The sequence below is a fragment of the Lemur catta genome, chromosome 11, assembly GCF_020740605.2.
Source record: "Lemur catta isolate mLemCat1 chromosome 11, mLemCat1.pri, whole genome shotgun sequence".
Classification (NCBI taxonomy): domain Eukaryota; kingdom Metazoa; phylum Chordata; class Mammalia; order Primates; family Lemuridae; genus Lemur; species Lemur catta.
The window spans coordinates 52,537,195-52,555,394 of record NC_059138.1 but is presented as its reverse complement, the minus strand read 5'-3'; the positions used below and the strand labels follow the sequence as shown (position 1 = coordinate 52,555,394).

Below are 18,200 nucleotides of genomic sequence, written 5' to 3'. Positions count from 1 at the left end.
ATTTGAGAATAGTGATAGGCAAGTCAATAAGAGGTAAAAAAGAGGCATTGGGGACTTGTCATGTAAGAATTAGGAAGGCATTATAAGGACAGAAGAGCACTGGAATAACATGACCTGTCTTAAATTCTAAAAGCAAGGTTCTGGTGCCTGAGTTGCCTATGTTGAGAATAGACTTTAGGGAGGAGTTAGGGTAATCCAGATGAGACACAATGATGGCAGGGACCCGTAGGGTGGTGAGGAGTGATGCAGTTCAGAAGTACTTTGAAAAAATACAGAAGTACAGAGAAAACAGGATTTCTTGATAAATTAGAAGAGAGGTATCAGAGAAAGAGGACTCATGATAGATAGAGATGGCTGCAGGAGGAGCAAATTTTGAGGGAAAGGTCCAGAGTTCTACTTGGGACATGGTGAATTTAAACATTAGACAATCAAGTGGAGGAAATCCAACCACGATTGGAATGACCCTATCTTATGTTCCTTATATACTCCCTACATCAAAGTAGCAAAGACTAGGCATAAACCACAAATACATGCACACTGCCTGATTTAATTAAGCAGATTAGTAACTACCAGCTCTTTTAGCAAATAAAAATATAAATAGAATTTCTATACTAAAATGTCTTTGGTTTACCTCAACATCTATTTCATGCATTTCAAAGATAGAGAATTATCTCCTACTCTTACTTCTTAAAACTGCTACATCCTATATATCTCTTGCAAGCAACTTTGCTTAAGTTACATTTTTGTCTTAAAATAACCATTCCAGATGATACTATGATTATTACTAAACTACAAATACTGCTGAATGAAATTATAAGTAGATGGATACCTTGGCTGAACTGTGGATTCATTAACAGCTTGAAGTCTTTCCTGCAAACGACTGATTTCTGCCCCATAGTTTTCTTCAGTTTCTTTCAATTGTTGCTGCAAAGAGGATATGAGGTTTTCTAATGCTTTAACTTGTTCTTCAAGTTTGTTAATTTTTTCAATATCTTGGAGAGAAGATAACTTGCCTTTATGATTGATATCTGTTATATGAATAGAAGAAAATGCACATTTCAGTATAAATTTCTTAGTGAAATACCACAATCACTTTGTGTGTGCAGAAAATACTAATTCTTTGGAAAAAATGTTCTTAGTGGTAATAACTCAGGTTTCAATTTGAATTCATTCTGATGAAAACAAGAAAACATAAATAGTGCAATTCAGGATCATTTTTTCTATGCTCATGACTGTAGTACCCCTAAATCCAACAATTTTATGTTTTTAAATTTAAAAAATTTAGACTCATAGAACATAACAAGTGGGAAGGGACCAAAGAGATAAGTAGGCCAATTGAGATCAGAGAGGTTACAATGAAATGTCCAAGGTCACTAAGTTGTCTCAAATTTTAAAGTAGAAAAGAAAACTACTGAATATTTGGTATAAAAACAAAATATTGATTGTGGTATATAATCAAAATTTACCAATGTCTTGTAAACTGGTCATCTGAGAATGGGTTGATAAAAACTCTGTTTCCTCTTTTGGGAGGTTTTCTTCTGCAAATTCAAGTTTCATACCATCTGTTTGCTGTTCTGGAATCTATTGGAAACAACAGAATAAAAGCAGTGACATAAACATATGATCCACTACTTTGAAATCTATATTAAAGCAACTTTGTTTTTTTTTTTGTTTTTTTTTTTTTTTTTTGAGACAGAGTGTCACTTTGTTGCCCGGGCTAGAGTGAGTGCCGTGGCATCAGCCCAGCTCACAGCAACCTCAGACTCCTGGGCTCAAGGGATCCTACTGCCTCAGCCTCCCTAGTAGCTGGGACTACAGGCATGAGCCACCATGCCCGGCTAATTTTTTTTGTATATATATTTTTTAGTTGGCCAGATAATTTCTTTCTATTTTTAGTAGAGACGGGGTCTCACTCTTGCTCAGGCTGGTCTCGAACTCCTGACCTCGAGCGATCCACCCGCCTCGGCCTCCCAGAGCTAGGATTACAGGCGTGAGCCACCGCGCCCGGCCAGCAACTTTGAATTTAAGATATTTTTTCAAAATCACCAAAAATTGTAACACTGATATTATTATTATTATTGTTATTCTAAGTTATTCCTTATTCTCTTTGAGACAGTGATTCACATCTCATGCCCTTCATGGCCAGTGAAGTTACATCAGTAATGTTCTTTGATATCTAGAAAGGAGTTCATTTTACTGCAAAAACAGTGCTTCATAGAATTTTAGAAGAAAGTTCATAACAATATTTATAATATGACTTAATCTTTGAAATTTCAACTCATAAATGATAAATTTTATGTTATCAATATTTTATTAATATAATTTATTCATCTCTGGATATATCCTGTGTGCAACCAGGTAACTGACAGATTGGTATGCTGCTCTTTACAGTAAAACAAAAGGAAGGACACTAATGAAAACAGCTTATTTCCTTAACTATTAAAACTAGGCAGCAATATGTCAAAGGCATATGTGTGTTAATTCACTCATTCATCGAATAATCTATGTAATCAGCATTGTGACAAGGGAGAGTAAAAATATAAAATCAGTAAGAAAAAAATATGGTATATCTGCCCTCATAGAATTTATCAAGTAGTTGGGGAAATAAAATTAAACAATTAGAGAAGTGCTAAACTATAAAGTTTGACTATGATGACAATGACACAGAAGAAAGACTGATGTGGATATGAGTAATTATGGAGGAAGTCAAATTTGATTCAGGCCTCAAAGATTTTTGGCAATGATTTGGGAAGGCTATAAAGAAGAAGGAGTAAGAGCATTTGTGAAAGAATGGCCTATGTTGTAAGTAGTGAAGACAATGATCTCAGGGGTTTAATTTGGCCAAGGAGGGGAAATAAAGCTAGTTAAATGAGGTAGATCCAAACTACAGAAGACATTAAAAGCAAGAGGAAAGAGTTTAGACTTGTTAGACCAGATGAACAAAGGATATTGTAGAAGCAGTTGAGCAACAGGATAAAAGCTATTTCCCATGAAGGCTCTTTTAATTGGTTACTACTAGTATCAAGCCTACCCAACTCCTACCCCTCTAGTACATTTCAACAGAGGCCTTGCCTCCTACTTCCCAGAGAAAATAAGATCATCAGGTAAATTCTTAAGTTTCCAGTCCAACCTTTCTAATTCATTTAGCAAACATTTATTAAGCATTTACTGAGTCCTAAACAAGCACTGTGTTAAGAAGAGAAAATAAAAATAAATAAAAGGTTTCCTGATCCTGAAGGGTTCAGAATCCAATGGAAGAGACAGAAGAGTAAACAAATAATTATAATAACATGAAAAGTAATGTGATACAAACACAAGTTTGTATAAGGAGCTTTGGAACGTGGGAGAAAGACTGAAGGCCAGGCACGGTGGCTCACGCCTGTAATCCTAGCACTCTGGGAGGCCGAGGCGGGTGGGTCGCTCGAGGTCAGGAGTTCGAGACCAGCCTGAGCAAGAGCGAGATCCCGTCTCTACTAAAAATAGAAAGAAGTTACATGGACATCTAAAAATATATAGAGAAAAAAAATTAGCTGGGCATGGTGGCACATGCCTGTAGTCCCAGCTACTCGGGAGGCTGAGGCAGAAGGATCGCTTGAGCCCAGGAGTTTGAGGTTGCTGTGAGCTAGGCTGACGCCATGGCACTCTAGCCAGGGTGACAGAGCAAGACTCTGTCTCAAAAAAAAAAAAAAAGACAGAAGGGTAATCAAGTCTTTAAAATAACAGAAAAAGGCAAGTGCAATAAGCATAGGCTTGTACAGATGCTAAGGGAACAGAGGAAGAAATGTCTAAGTCTAGGAAGACAGGTAAAGATGACACAGAAGAAGCAACATTCGAACCAACTGGAGTAACATGTATGACAAACCAAGGAGACTAGAAGGGGATGGTTGCAAAATAGAAGCTTGAACTTTAAATACAAGCTACAGAAGTGTTCTTCTGGGGATAAGACAGTTTTGGTTGTTTGTTTGCTTTCTGTTTGTCAGCTTTACAAAATAATATGTTTATTTTGGAAAACTTCCTAATATTTTTAAAAGCAAAAAGCTTTATATAAAATTGATAAACCATCTAGCAACACTGGACCCGCATGCCTACAAACGGTAACAAGAAGTTTAAACTGAGCAGCCTCTGTCCCTTTTGGATGAAGCATGTTTGCTCCAGGTTTCACCTGGCCTTCCTCATTTATTTTATGAGCACTAAGCTAACACAGGCATTTACATTTGTGACCTCTGACATACACCTCCTCCCTTCCCATGACCCAATGATAATAAAGAATCTTTAAAAGATGTAAATCCATAATAAACAAAATGAGAGGAAACCAAAAGAGATTCTACTCTTATGTAAATCTACTGGAGTAGGTTTATAGATTTTAGGAAAGGCTAGATAAGGCTGTGCTTAATTGCACAGAAATGGGGGGTGGGGGGCTGGGGAAAGGAAAGGGGGCAGGAGGGAAAGAAGGGGAGGAGAAGAAAAAGAGAAAGAAAAAGAATTTCAGCTAAAACAGGCCTCATCAGTACTATCACTTTCACTGCCTATCAGTGAAATCTTTCAAATCTGGGCCAGGTGTGGTGGCTCACGCCTGTAATCTTAGCACTCTGGGAGGCCAAGGCAGGAAGATAGTCTGAACTCAGGAGTTCGAGACCAACCTGAGCAAAAGTGAGACCCCCCCCATCTCTATTTAAAAAAAAAAAAAAAAAGTCTTTCAAATCTGTCTAAACATTATTAATATAATTGAACATCAAAAAGCACCCCAAATAAACAGATCTTTCTGGATTTTTTTTCCTACAACATAAGAATTACAACATTTATCCCTGCCAATAGTTATTTTTTATTATGTTTTTAAAGTTATTTTTCTGATATAGTTAATAAATTTTACTGAATCATGTATACTATCTTACCTAGTTTTCTATGAATACATTTTCAAAACTGCTTGAAAATAAAACTGTCATAGATAACACTGTGTAACTAATTAGCTATGTGCTAAACTGAGCTTGTTACCAGTTTTCTCTAAAACAGAAAGACAGACCCATTGCTTTAATTTTACATTATATAGAAAATTAAATGGAATCATTTCACATAGCTTACAATTTGATATCTTATGTTTTTAATTCATCATGATTTCAAAACTCTCTAAAAGGATTATTATTCAACTTCTATAAATTCCTTTAGTTACTGATATGAATTCTCTGCTATAACTATATATCACTTTTCCCAATCTCCTTTTCATGTTCACTTATTTTAAAAATTCTTGGTTGATAAAGCAGCTTACAGAACAGCAGGTAATAGAATAAACACAAACACAATAATACATTTCCATTTCACAGACCTTGCTTAATCGTTTCTGAAGTACCAAGAGTTTGTTGCATTCTTCTGTTACTTTGTTGAGAAGAGTCTGCAAGTTTTCTTGAAGGTCTAAATGATAAACGGACAATTACACTAATTTCACTCCACAGTAAAAGTCTGCATCTTCCAATAAATATCATTCACCTATTTATAACTTTAGAAAATTACCTACTGGATGTAAACCTCATACATTTAGTAACCAAAAATTAAAATCTCATTGATATGAAACACCTGCTAAAAAGACAATTTGAAAATTTCGTATTAAAATATGTTCAATTTCTCTTGGTAGTCATTAATTTGTATACATTTTGTTCATTACCCATATAAATGGACAGGGCTAGGACACATTTTATCTGTGAAGGAACACCAAAAAATTAATTGAGGGTACAATTTGTTAAAATAAACTAATGCCAGATTCATATTAAGATATTTAATATATTTCTTATTTTTCAATTTTCTTCTTATTCATTTTTAAAATAATAAATCATTGACATAAACATATTTAACAAATACAATAACATCTAAAGATTTGCTCTATGGTATAAAAAGTTAAAGAAAATAATCAGAATGAGGAAAAAGATGGGAGTAGAGGAATAAAAAATAAAGACATAAGAAAATTTTTAGACAGCGTCAATAATTGTCATAACACAATTACTGCATTATAAAAATTAAAAATGTATATTAAACATAAGATTCCATGGATCTGAAAGGACAAGATGTTACAATAATAAACTCAACCTGGCTGAGTGATCAAATCATAATTAAAGGTAAAATAAATGTCATCAATTTATTTAAGAAAATTGAATACTGTTTAATAGTGTGGTAAGCTTTTATTACCTTGAAATTCATATCTGTAATCTCTTAATTCTGGTTCTTGATTTTCAGAAGTGTAAGCACCAGAATTCTCTCTCTCTTCTACATTTACTTCATGTTTTAAAGCAGGAGTATAATATTCACCAAGGACATGGCATAAAGTCTGTTAACAACAAAATTGGGTATTTTAAGTAATTACAATTTTTATTTCTGCCTCTAAAGATCATTAAACATTATTCTCCTAGATACAAAAGACAGTCAAAGGGCACAGAAAAATCAGTGAGAAAACACTCTTCCATACACCAAATCAATCTGTAAAAGAAATGTCTAAATTTTTCTATGACATGAAATTTTTTTTACATCAAAAAAATATTGATAATATTCACTGCACAAAACTATAATTTTTTCTGCTTCCCACTAATAATAAAATATATCTTATACTTTACCACTTCCTAGCTTGGATCCTATTCTGATATTATCTCTGTAATGTCAAGTACCCTTGAAAAAAATACCACAGGACAAGGTTGGAAGTTCAGAAATGATTATCAGAAATAAATACATAATAATAATATTAAGAAGGAGGTAACATTCATATACTTTTCTGTTACACTGAAAGTATTTTCTATAGCTTATACACACATGTAAAAACTTAAAAATATTTGACACATTGTTTTGGTTGTTCTCCTGAGCAATAGATAATTCTATCATTTTAAAACAACACATAGGGGTCAGGTGCAGTGGTTAATGTCTGTAATCCCAGCACTTTGGGGGGCCAAGGCAGGAGAATCATTTGAGGCTAGGAGTTCAAGACTAGCCTGGGCAACACAGTGGGACTTTGTTTCTACAAAAAATAAAAATAAAAAACTTAGCCGGGCATAGTGGCATGCACCTGTAGTCCTAGCTATTTGGGAGGCTGAGGAGGGAGGATCCCTTGAGCCCAGGAGTTGGAGGTGACAGCAAGCTATGATGACACCATTGCACTCCAATCTGGGCAAAAGAATGAGACCATGTCTTAAAAAAAAAAAAAAAAAAGAACAAAACACATGCCTCATAATCATTTGATAAGCACTCCATATAACTTTAACCTTTGTTCCTCACACAACTAAAAATAACCATCAACAACTTCTAAATTTCAAAAATAAATTATTTACTGCTGCTATTTTTTGAGATTTGCTTAAAATTTAAACTGTATTGTCAATTACATGACCACTCAACTTACAGATGAAGAAACCGAGACACAGAAAAATTAAGTAACTCATCTATACCAACATCAATAATTAGTGTCTGTTCTACTGGTGAGATAATTTACCTGAATTTCTTTTGCTTCAGACTGATTATCGGGAAATTTTTAAATGTTCATTTTAAGTTAAAAACTCAGGAATACTTTCTAAGTGCAGTTCTGAAGTAACATAGTGGGGAAAACTAGGTTAGATGATTCTGCTCATTAAATGAGTAGCAACTTAAAATTTAGCACTTCTTGTCCCAAAGTACTTTTTAACTAATCTTACCTGTGAGAAATTAGAACATTCTTCAGACACTGCATTTTGAAGTTTTCTAATGAGTATCTGTAAAGGCTTTGCTTTATCACCTAATAGAAAAGATAATGCATTAAGACATTCAATTTACCTATTTAAGTACTAATATCATATTTAACCTGTTTCAACTAGAAGCTTCTCTAAATAAGATTAGTTTTAAATTCTTTCAAAGTTATTTTCCATCATTCAATGTTAACTGTCTCTGAAAATTTTTAAGATTTTCAGTTTCTATCCTGTAAGATGGTAAAAAACAGTGACTTTCAAACTTTTTTTTACTATAACTCAACATAAAAAATACCTCATATCATAATCTATTATATACATCTGTGTAAAACAAATACAAATTTCACAAATCAATATTTACCCTTCCTACATGTTATGCACTCCAATATTTTCTGTTCTACTCTACTCTTTTATTAAAAAAAATGCTGGTCATTACTCACTAAACTGACTTCATCACCCATCAGTGGACCCATTAACTTGTAGTTTGAAAGATACTGGATAGACTATCTGAAGAGAATATTAATAAAAAGAATACTTGCTTAAAATATTAGTAAATTCAAGCCCCAAACCTCCTGATGTGAAAAAGCATGGTATTCCTATTCCAGACACTCTTGAATTTTTACTCCGTTCAACAGAGCAATTCCATTGGAAAAATTTACAAACTACCTCATTCCCAAAGGCAAAAGTAGAAGCCCAGAGATACCATGAACACAAGAAGACTTGTAAACTGGGTGATGAAATAATTATTAAAGATAAAAGTTAACTGCAACTAGTCCATAAACAGGTTCCTTTTCTTCCATTTAAGGTCCCTTAAACATTGTTGCTTCCCACAGTGTCATTTTAAGTCTTCTGGCTCACTCTACACAGACTCCCAGGATGTCTCATTCTTGTCCTTGGCCACAGATGACCTCCATGTCCATTCTAAATCTTCATCTTGAACTGTACCTCTCTCTCTCCTGAGTTTCATACTTCTATTTTCAACTGCCTACTGGATATTTCTTTTTCAAAGTAAATAGGTATTCTTATTCAGTATGTTCCAAACTGAATTTATAATCGTTCCCACAAATCTGTTCCTTGTCCTTTTTGTGACTGAAACAACCCGCAATTCAGTTACACATGCTAGAAACTGAGGGATCATTCTCGATTCCTCCCATTTTTATTGCTAATATTAACTGCAGACTACAGCCTATCTCTTTGACTTAACTTTCCTTTCCATGCTCATTGACACTGAGTTCAATATCGTATTGTTTATCGGAATTACTGCCAAAGCTGCTTAACTATCTTCGCATCACTAATCTCACGTCCTCCAACTCACCCCGATGGTGTCAACTTAAAATAAAAATCTTACGTTACTCTTACTATGTAAATTCCTGCAGTAGGTCTTATCGCCAATAGCATAAGGCTTAAATACACTTCATTCAAAGTACACAAAACTTTTTCTGTGTAAGCGCTAGCCAATCTCTCCAGCTTTATCCTTGACAACTACTTTCTCACACACCTTGAACTCCCAATTCTCCAAAACGGATGCACTTACACCTCAGTGCTAGATGCTAAGCCTTCCCTAACATTCCAATTACTCCTGCTCACCACCACACCCTACTCATCCTGCCAGAAAGCACTAGACTTTGCTCCTTTCTCCTCCCACTCATTTTATTCATTCTTCTATTGCAGAAATTGTTGATTTTATATATGCTTTCCAACAAATTGTGACTTCCTATGAGAAAATGAGTGATTTTGGCTTTCTCAAGCACTTAAATGAATGTCCAGCAATTATATAACCAAATGGATCCAGGACTGGGATTTATAAGTCATCTTCCTCTATGGGTTCTAAGACAAGGACAGAATTATGGAATGGTGGGCTCTAATTGATACTTATTGGCTTCATGGTACTTGTAAGTCAGAAACTATTTACCTGTTTCTCGTGTTTTTATATTCTGTAGCTCTAACTGGTGTATTTTCTGAAGTTCCTCAATCTTTTCCTCTTGAGCAGAAATAAGCTCCTCTTTAAGACTGCTAAGAGCTTTATCTTTTTCATTTTCCATATATTCACGAACCTGATCCACATGAGTTGAATAAACCAGAGATAGGCATATGCGCTGGGCTTCCATCTGTAGCCTTAAATCATTCTTAAAGTGAATACAAACATTAGAAAATTTTAAAATTACAAATCAAATAATTGACTTCTATTTCTTCACATATAATGACTAGAACAGTGAAAATACATGAAGTTATACTTTAAAAATTCATATAAGAGAACCAAAGTCTAATTTTTTTCTCACTCTTCATTCTGTTGCATTGATATACCTGTCTTTTTCAAGGCAAATAGCACAATGTTTTCATTACCTCAATTTTATAGTCAATTTTGGTATTTGGTATAGATAGTATGATTTTTGTTTTAAAATATTTTAAATGTAGAGAAATACAAAGAATAATGTTATGAAAACTTACATGCTTACAACCCAAATTAACAAATACTAACATTTTGTCTTATTTTTCTTCATTCCCCTCCTCCCTATATACCTTTTTTGGTTTCAAAAGGAAACATTATAGATAAAATTTAATCCACTATGTTCTCGTTTACTTCTCATATCACTTCTCAATGTATATATAAACAATGCATATTTTACATTTTTAAGAATTTACATAAATGGTATAAAATGGCACTGATTTTACAAACTGCTTTTCTCATTCGATATGCCTCAGATTTATCCAAAGATACAGGTGAATTTATTTTAACTGTGGTATAGCATATATGAATATACCACAATTTGTCCATTTCCTTTCTGGAGAACAGCTGGATTACCTTTAATTTTTGGATATTTCAAAAAATGCTGCAGTAAATTTTGTATCTATACAGAAGTACTAGCACATTTGATATCTCCCCTTAGACAAATGTGCTAGTACTTCTCTAGTATAGTGGTTCTCAAACATTAGCATGCATTAGAACTACCTGGAGTGCTTATTAAAGCAGGTTGCTAGGCCCTACCCTCCAGAGTTTCTGATTCTGGAGGTCTGGGCTGGGGCCTGACAATTTGAATTCTACTTGTTTCCAGGACCACATTTTGAGAACCACCTAGAAATGTTATTGCTAGGTCATAGATAATGCACATTAGACTTTACCGACTTATTTTTTACATAACTGTACTTATTTACATTGCTATCAGCAGTGTATGAGTACTCAGAGCCCTACATCTTCACCACACATTTTATTATCAGACTTCTTAATATTTTGCCAATCTGATGGGTATAAAATGCTATTTTACTGTTGTATCAATTTGTAAGGTTGAAAGTATCTTTTCATGTTTATTTTGGTTTTCTGAGACACATGTCTACTCATATCTTTTACCCATTTTTACATCTTCTTAATATTCCTTTAATATACATGGCAAATATCTGGTTCCAGTCATTAAACCTGTTTTATGGTATTGCTTGTAAAATAGTTATAATCAAATTTATTAATCTTTTCCCGTGCTTTTAAAAAATCTTCATTGAAAGTCTTTCCCTCTCTCAAGATTCCATTTTCTTTTTATGTATGTCTTTAACCAACTTGGAGTTTTTTTTTTCCTAAAGGTAGGCTCTAAGTCCTTAACTCCCCATCCCCAATATCAAACAAAAGGCAGGTATCCCAAAAGCAATGATTGAATACTATAAATTTTTCCTACTAATATGGCTTGTTCTTTCATTTCTCTCAAGTCTCTGTTAAAATATTGTCTCCCCAGAGTGGTCTTCCCTGACCTACCCTATATTAAAAAAGCACCCATACTCACCTCTGGTAGATCCCTAACCTCATACCATACTTTAGTTTTCTTCATAGCACTCACTACCACCTGACACATTATGTATTTACTTGTCTGTCTTTAAATTTAATGTCCACTAACCCCTCTAAAATATAAGATTTATTCTTTATTGCCTATTTTTATTCACTAATATATTACCAGTACCTAGAAAAGTGCCTGGAATGCAGATTTGTAGGGCCTCCTTACCACATTTTAAAATTTCACAACAATCTGGATATGTTTCTGGGCTTTCCACTATGTTCCACTGATCTGTCTGTCCAGCCCAGCATCAAACCATACTGTCTATGATAATTTTGTAGTAAGTCTTGATATCAGATGGAATATATTTTTCTAGAACTGTCTTGGCTATTCTTGGATATTTCCTCTCTTATATCAATTTTAGAATCAGTTTAAGATCCATGAAAAATCTCAGAATTTTGATTATAACTACATCGAATTGTAGAGATTAATTTGGAAGAACTGGCATTTGCCTTTACATCTTTCCACTATTAACATGGTATATATTACCATATAGTTAGGTCTTTATGTGCTTCAATGATTTATAATTTTCTTAATAAAAGTCCAAAACATAATTGTGTGGAGTTTAAAGTTTTGTCCCTTCTGTTCCTAGTCTTTATCTCACTTATTATTCTTGTCATACTGCAATGACTAGGAATTGTAAAACAACATTGAAATAGTTAAAGTTGACAGTGGGTATCCTAGTCCTCTACTTGATTTTAATGAGAATGCTTCTAAATTTCACCATTAGAAGTGTTACTTGCTAAATATTTTGATGAAAACCATTATTGCAGTTAAGAAATTTCCCTTCTATTCCTGATTTCCTCAAGTTTTTTCAAAAAAATCTGAGTTGTTAAATTTTGTATAGATTTTTTTTCAGCATGCATTAAAATGATCATATGGGTTTTTTCCTGCTATATATGAATGTGGAAGTTACATTAATAGATTTTTCAGATGTTGAATTATTCTTCAATTTTTGCTAGTTTGCTAATATTTTATTTAGGATTTCTACAACCTTACTTATAAGTGAGATTAGTCTATAATTTTATTTTCTTGTACTGTTCTTCTTATCAAGCCTTTTTATCAATATTACACCAGCCTCATAAAATAAATTGGGTGGTTTTTCTTCCTCCTGTCTTTCTTTTTTCGTCCCCTCTTCCTCTTTAATATTATTTTATTAAGCAATTATGTATTTGTTCTTTGAGAGCTGATAAGACTCATTTGTAAGATGGTCTTGGTCCATTTTTAGTTAGAGGAGAGGGGAGAGGCGAAACTTCTATTTCAAATTCTTTAATGGTTATTGGTTTTATTCAGGTCTTGCATTTCAATTTGAGTTAATTTTGATAATTTATATTTGGTAATTTGGGTAATTTATATTTTACATCTAGCTTTGGCTTTAAAAAAAATTTAACTGGTATCTGATATTTTTAGGAGTAACCATCACATATTACAGTTTTGAAAACAATTCCAGATATTTAAGAGCATTAATAGTTAAGCAATTTGAATTTCTTGACTCTATTTTGGCTATTAAATATGTAAGCTATCTCTACATTTGACATAAGATCATATAAGTCATTAGACATAAAAAGAAAACTTTCCAATCCCTTCCTACTGTACTTCGAATAAAATCTATGTTAAAAAGTCTATAAGGCTCTCCAAGGTCTAGTCTCCTCTTTATTCTTCAAACTCTTATTTTACTCTCCCTCTCTCTGACCTCAACTACACAGGCCTTCATTCTGTTCCTCAAACTCACTCAAATCTTTACAATTGCTCTAATTCCTATGTGGCAGGCTCCTCACTGTCATTCAGATCTTGGTTCAAACATCAATTCCTTCAAGAAATCTTTCCTGACCACCATATTTAATGGTTACTGCCACCATGTCCCCATCATTCTCTATCACATTATCCTGTTTTATTTCTTCATAAAATTTATCCCTATTTCTAATCACCCTACTTGTTTCCTCAATACCTGCTTCCCTCACTAGAATATATGCTCTTCGAAGCCAGAAACCTTCTCTCTCTTATTCGTCACTATACTCTTATGCCTGGCAAGAGACTTAATAAACATCTGTTACATAAATGAGGAAACACATAAAACTTTAGTTAGCATCATTATACTGTAGATACCCAGTAGAATTTTCCTGTTATTTCTAATATCAGTATCTGGCAAATATAAATTGCCTAGAATGATCTGGTATTACTCATTAGATGCATATAATTCTTTAACTGCATATAAAGTTAATATTGTATTTTCCCCTTCATGTATAACAAGACTTTCAAAAAACTCTAGGACTTAAATCAAGTTTTATTTCCCCAAGGAAATATAAATTCGTAACTACCAAACAACTATATAGAGTACTAAAAAGCTTAACAGTTCATTTTCAGTTGTGGAAACTTAAAAACACCAGTATAAAATAAAAACTCTAAAACTAATCTTTGAAAGTACAACAAAATATTACAAAATAAAATTAATAACTTTTCTAAAGCTGAGATTCTCAACAAAGTCATTTAAACTCTGGTCTTTCCAAAGAAAATGTGAAACCATTACCATGTTTTATTTTTTGAGAATATACAACATAGATTAACTGAAAGAAAAGCATAAATGTTTAATAAAAAATACTTAAATGATAAATGATAGCGCAAATGAAAATTAAAGGGTTCACTTGAATTTGCATATAAGGATGTGAATTTACATTTTATTAAAGTGAAGACTCTTAGTATGAAATGCACATTTTCATTGTGCTTTACCATATATAAAGAAGTAAACATACCTGTTCTGATTTAAGTATACTGAGTTCCCTTTGAAGTTTATCATTTTCACTTGGTTCAGTTGCCCAAAGTGATGATTCATTTCTTACTGATGGCAAGTGATCCAAAAACAACTGTTCTTGTTTGCTTTCTTTTCTAACAGTCATATTTTCAAAAACAATTTTATCTTCTGCCATTATTTTTGATTCTTCATCAAAACCTTTACTTATTTTAGAAACTGATTTTTCAGAATCTCTGCTTGTCACAGTCACTACTTCATCTGTTAAAGAGCTTAATTGAACATCACATACATTTACATTTTCTGCCCTATTATGGTTGATTATGATTTCTAGCTCTCTACATTTCAATAAAACTTGTTCTTTCTCTTGCTTTAAAGATTTAACTTCTTTACTTAGACAACTGATCTCACCATGTTTTTGTTTTAACTGTTCAGAAAGATCAGACAGTCTCTTTGAGAGCTCTAATTTCTCTCTCTTGGTTACCTCAAGTTTTTCCATGAGTTCTGTTGTATCTTTCTCAACAACCTCACCAGTTTCCCATGGTTCTGCTATAAAAGCCTTGTCATCCTCAAAGACAGAACGTCTCATTTTCACTGTAGTTGGATTTATCCTTTGCAAATTAAGCTCTTCATTAAGTGCTTCAAGCTTACTTTTATACTCTAATTCTTGTTTATTTTTACTGTCTTCTAAATCATCTTTTACTTTGAGAAGGCAAGCATATTCCTCCTGTAACTCCTGATAGTTAACTTCAAAGTTTTTTTCAGCAAATGAAAAAGTGTTTTTTTGCTTTTCAATCTCTTCATTTAGCTGAATACACTGTTGTTTGAGGTCTTCATTTTCCTCTGTAAGTATTTCTATTTCTTTTTGCCAGCTACAGTCTTTGGATTTGGACTTAATGGAGTCTGTGAAAATCAATCTTTCTTCTTGGTTAACAGGAGCATGTATTTTCAACATGTCTTCAAGGGCTTTCTTTTCATCTTTAAGAATGCTATTCTCTGCTTCAAGTTGTGCAAATTTTTCTTGCAGATCATCCTCTTTTTCCTTCATTTGTTTCTCCAATAATTCTGTTCTAAGTTGTAATTCTTGAACTTCTTGTTCAAGTGTACCCTTTTCCTTTTCTTCTTGTCTGAGTATTTCAATTTCTTTTTGAAGTTCATTGATTTGAAGAGTCATTTCTTCTGACTTTGAATTCACAAGGGACTGCTGTAAATCTTTTAGCTTTGAAATTTCCAAAATTAATTGATTCTGCTTAGTAATCAAATTATCTTTTTCAAACTGCATGGTTTCTATCTTCTGACTCATTTCATTCTGTAAGCCATCTATCTGCTGTTTATAGTGAATGCCTAAGTTATCTTTAAGTTTTTCAATATTTATTCGATGTTCGATTTCTAAATCTTCCTTCAGTTTGGAAAGCTCTTCTTCATGACTAAATAGAAGCTGTGTTCTCAGCCTCTCTAATTCAGCTTCTTGTGATTCAGCCATTCTGTCTAACACAGCATTTTTTTCTCTTTCTAACATTTCAAGTTTTATCTTATAATTTGTAACTTCTGCTTCATGTTTTAATTCTAGCTCCTTCCTGGCTTCAGATGCAGAAACAATCTCAGCTTTTAAATCTTCCACTGTACTAAGGGACTTATGTGCTTCATTAAGTTTACTTTCTTGTTCAGCTATTGTCTGTCTAGCTCTCTGAATTTGATCCCTTGAAAAACTCAATTCTTCAAAAAGGTCTTCAAGCTGTCTCTGTAAATCGGACTTTTCTCTCAAAATTACTCCAAGTTCTTCCTTGAGTTTTTCCTTCTGAGAGTTAGTGTCTTGCAATTTTATATTAAGTTCATTTATTGCCACATTCATTAACTTTATCTGATCTTCATTAACTGTAATATTTGGATATGATCTTAAAGCATTCTCCATTTCTCCCTTATGTTGTGTTTTCAGTTCCTCTATCTGTGACATGTGTTGTTTTATTAATTCTTGTTTCATCTGCACTATCTGCTGCCCATACATCTCATCCAACTCTGCCCGGAGTTGCTCTAACTTTCTTTGTGTTTCCTGTTCCATTCTTTGTACGACATCAGTTTCAAATTGGCTATCTTTATGATTTCTCTTCTGAAGTTCTTCAACTGTCCCCATTAACTGTTTTATTTCCTCAGAACACTGTCTTTCTTTTTGCTTAGAATTGGACAGCTCTAATTTCATATTTTTTATCTCTTGGTTCTTTTGTATAACTTGCTCTTGTAATTCTGCTAGTAATTTATCAGCAGCTGTTACTTTATCCTTTAGCTCAAGAGTTTTTTTTTCTTCCTCTGTTATTTTTGTATTTAATTCTTCAATGATTGCTTCTTTTTCCTGTATTTCTTTTTTATTTGAGTTTTCCACTTTTTTATCTTGTTCCTTTAGGAAAAAAAAGAAAATAGAAGAAGGGCATTTTTAGCTTCTGGCAACTTATACCACTTAATCTCAAGACTTCTCATGATAGAAGACTCCTTTTTAAATAATTCTATAAAAAGTAACTAATAGGCCTGTCCCTCAATTTTTCCTTTGAAAATGAGACCTAGAACTTGTGTACTCAACATTACTTATGAGCAAACACTATAGCAGTTTTGCCCTTCTTGGAAGAAATTTCTTTTACATTACTACGATTAAAAATTTTAATTTAAAAATCCAGTCTGATTTAGATGTCTTTAAACCACTATATTTTCATTTTTCTTATTAACTGATCAACATTCTAAGTATTTAGTATTTTCTTTTTTGGGGGGGGCAGGGGAGGTGGGGACAGAGTCCTGCTCTGTCGCCCTGGCATCATCATAGCTCACTGCAATCTCAAATTCCTGGGCTCAAGCTATCCTCCTGCCTCAGCCTCCCAAGTAGCTGAGATTACAGGTGTGTGCTGCCATGCCCAGCTAATTTTTTCTATTTTTAGTAGAGACAGGGTCTCACTCTTACTCGGGCTGGTCCTGAACTACCACCTCAGCCTCTCAGAGTGCTAGAATTCCAGGCGTGAGCCTGGCCTAGTATGTTCTATAGCTGAAGTACTACATACAATCTAGACACTTTCAGAAAGATGTCTTAAAAATAAATCAAGTTTCCTCCCATGTGTTCTGGTAACTGGAACGTGTTCTATAGGCGAGTGCTATAAAAAGAGGAAAACTATAGCAAATACAAATTCCTGTGGTCTGCCTTAACTTCAGTCTTGGGCTCTTAAGTTAATCAGAAATTTAGGAATATGCAATAATTAAGTGGCTGAACTTCATGTGAAATTTAAGGTAACTATACCAAGTATGGCATATCGACTTGGTCCTAGACTTTTGGTTCAAATTTGAAACTAAGGCAGATACTTTTCCTTAGTTCCTATTTGGCATTCTATTTTGGAATTGAGATAAGGCTAAGCCCAGACACAGGCCAAAGCATATCTGTTATGGCAATTATTTCAGCATAGTCAGCAAAAGCTCTGGGCTCAAAGTTCTGGCTCAGTTACTTAGTGGCCTCTATAAGTAATTAAGGGCTGTAGTCCCCCAAAGAAAGAAAGAAACAAAGAAATTCCATAGAATGGATCAGAATATAAGTAGGTAGGTAAAATTACCTTAAGGAGAGAGGAGTCCCAGTCAAACAACTTAAAGACACCTTGAATTAAGGTGTAACACATCTAAAGAGAAAATGTCAAAGACTAGGAAAAGAAAAGCCTCAGAGGGAAATGTTGGCTGGGCCTATTCAAGTACAGTCTGAATAAGGGGGACCAAGGTGCCATTAATCTTTGCCAATTCTGGTCTCTCTAGAAAAACCACACCTAAAGTAGAAAGCAATGTTAGGGTGTTGTAGCAAACAGCATTTAAGAATTCCAGTACATAGGCATGACCATTTCTATTATGAAATAAATACATTAGATTATCTCAGCCTAATGCCACTGGGTATCTGATTCCTTTAACATCTTTTGATCTAATGCTCACTAAATA

At 33.6% G+C, this 18,200-nt stretch overlaps 1 protein-coding gene across 4 annotated transcripts in view; it reads right to left on the bottom strand.

Annotated features, from left to right (window-relative positions):
- AKAP9 (A-kinase anchoring protein 9) overlaps window positions 1-18,200 on the bottom strand; it is a 141,718-nt gene that overhangs the window by 81,582 nt on the left and 41,936 nt on the right. For all 4 annotated transcript variants that reach the window (XM_045564660.1, XM_045564661.1, XM_045564664.1 and 1 more), the window contains exons 8-14: window positions 14,254-16,641; window positions 9,601-9,814; window positions 7,659-7,738; window positions 6,175-6,313; window positions 5,321-5,406; window positions 1,467-1,581; window positions 830-1,028 (exon numbers count right to left, since the gene is read on the bottom strand). In XM_045564660.1, the coding sequence (XP_045420616.1) occupies window positions 830-1,028; window positions 1,467-1,581; window positions 5,321-5,406; window positions 6,175-6,313; window positions 7,659-7,738; window positions 9,601-9,814; window positions 14,254-16,641 (3,221 nt within the window). The remainder of the gene's footprint in view (window positions 1-829; window positions 1,029-1,466; window positions 1,582-5,320; window positions 5,407-6,174; window positions 6,314-7,658; window positions 7,739-9,600; window positions 9,815-14,253; window positions 16,642-18,200) is intronic.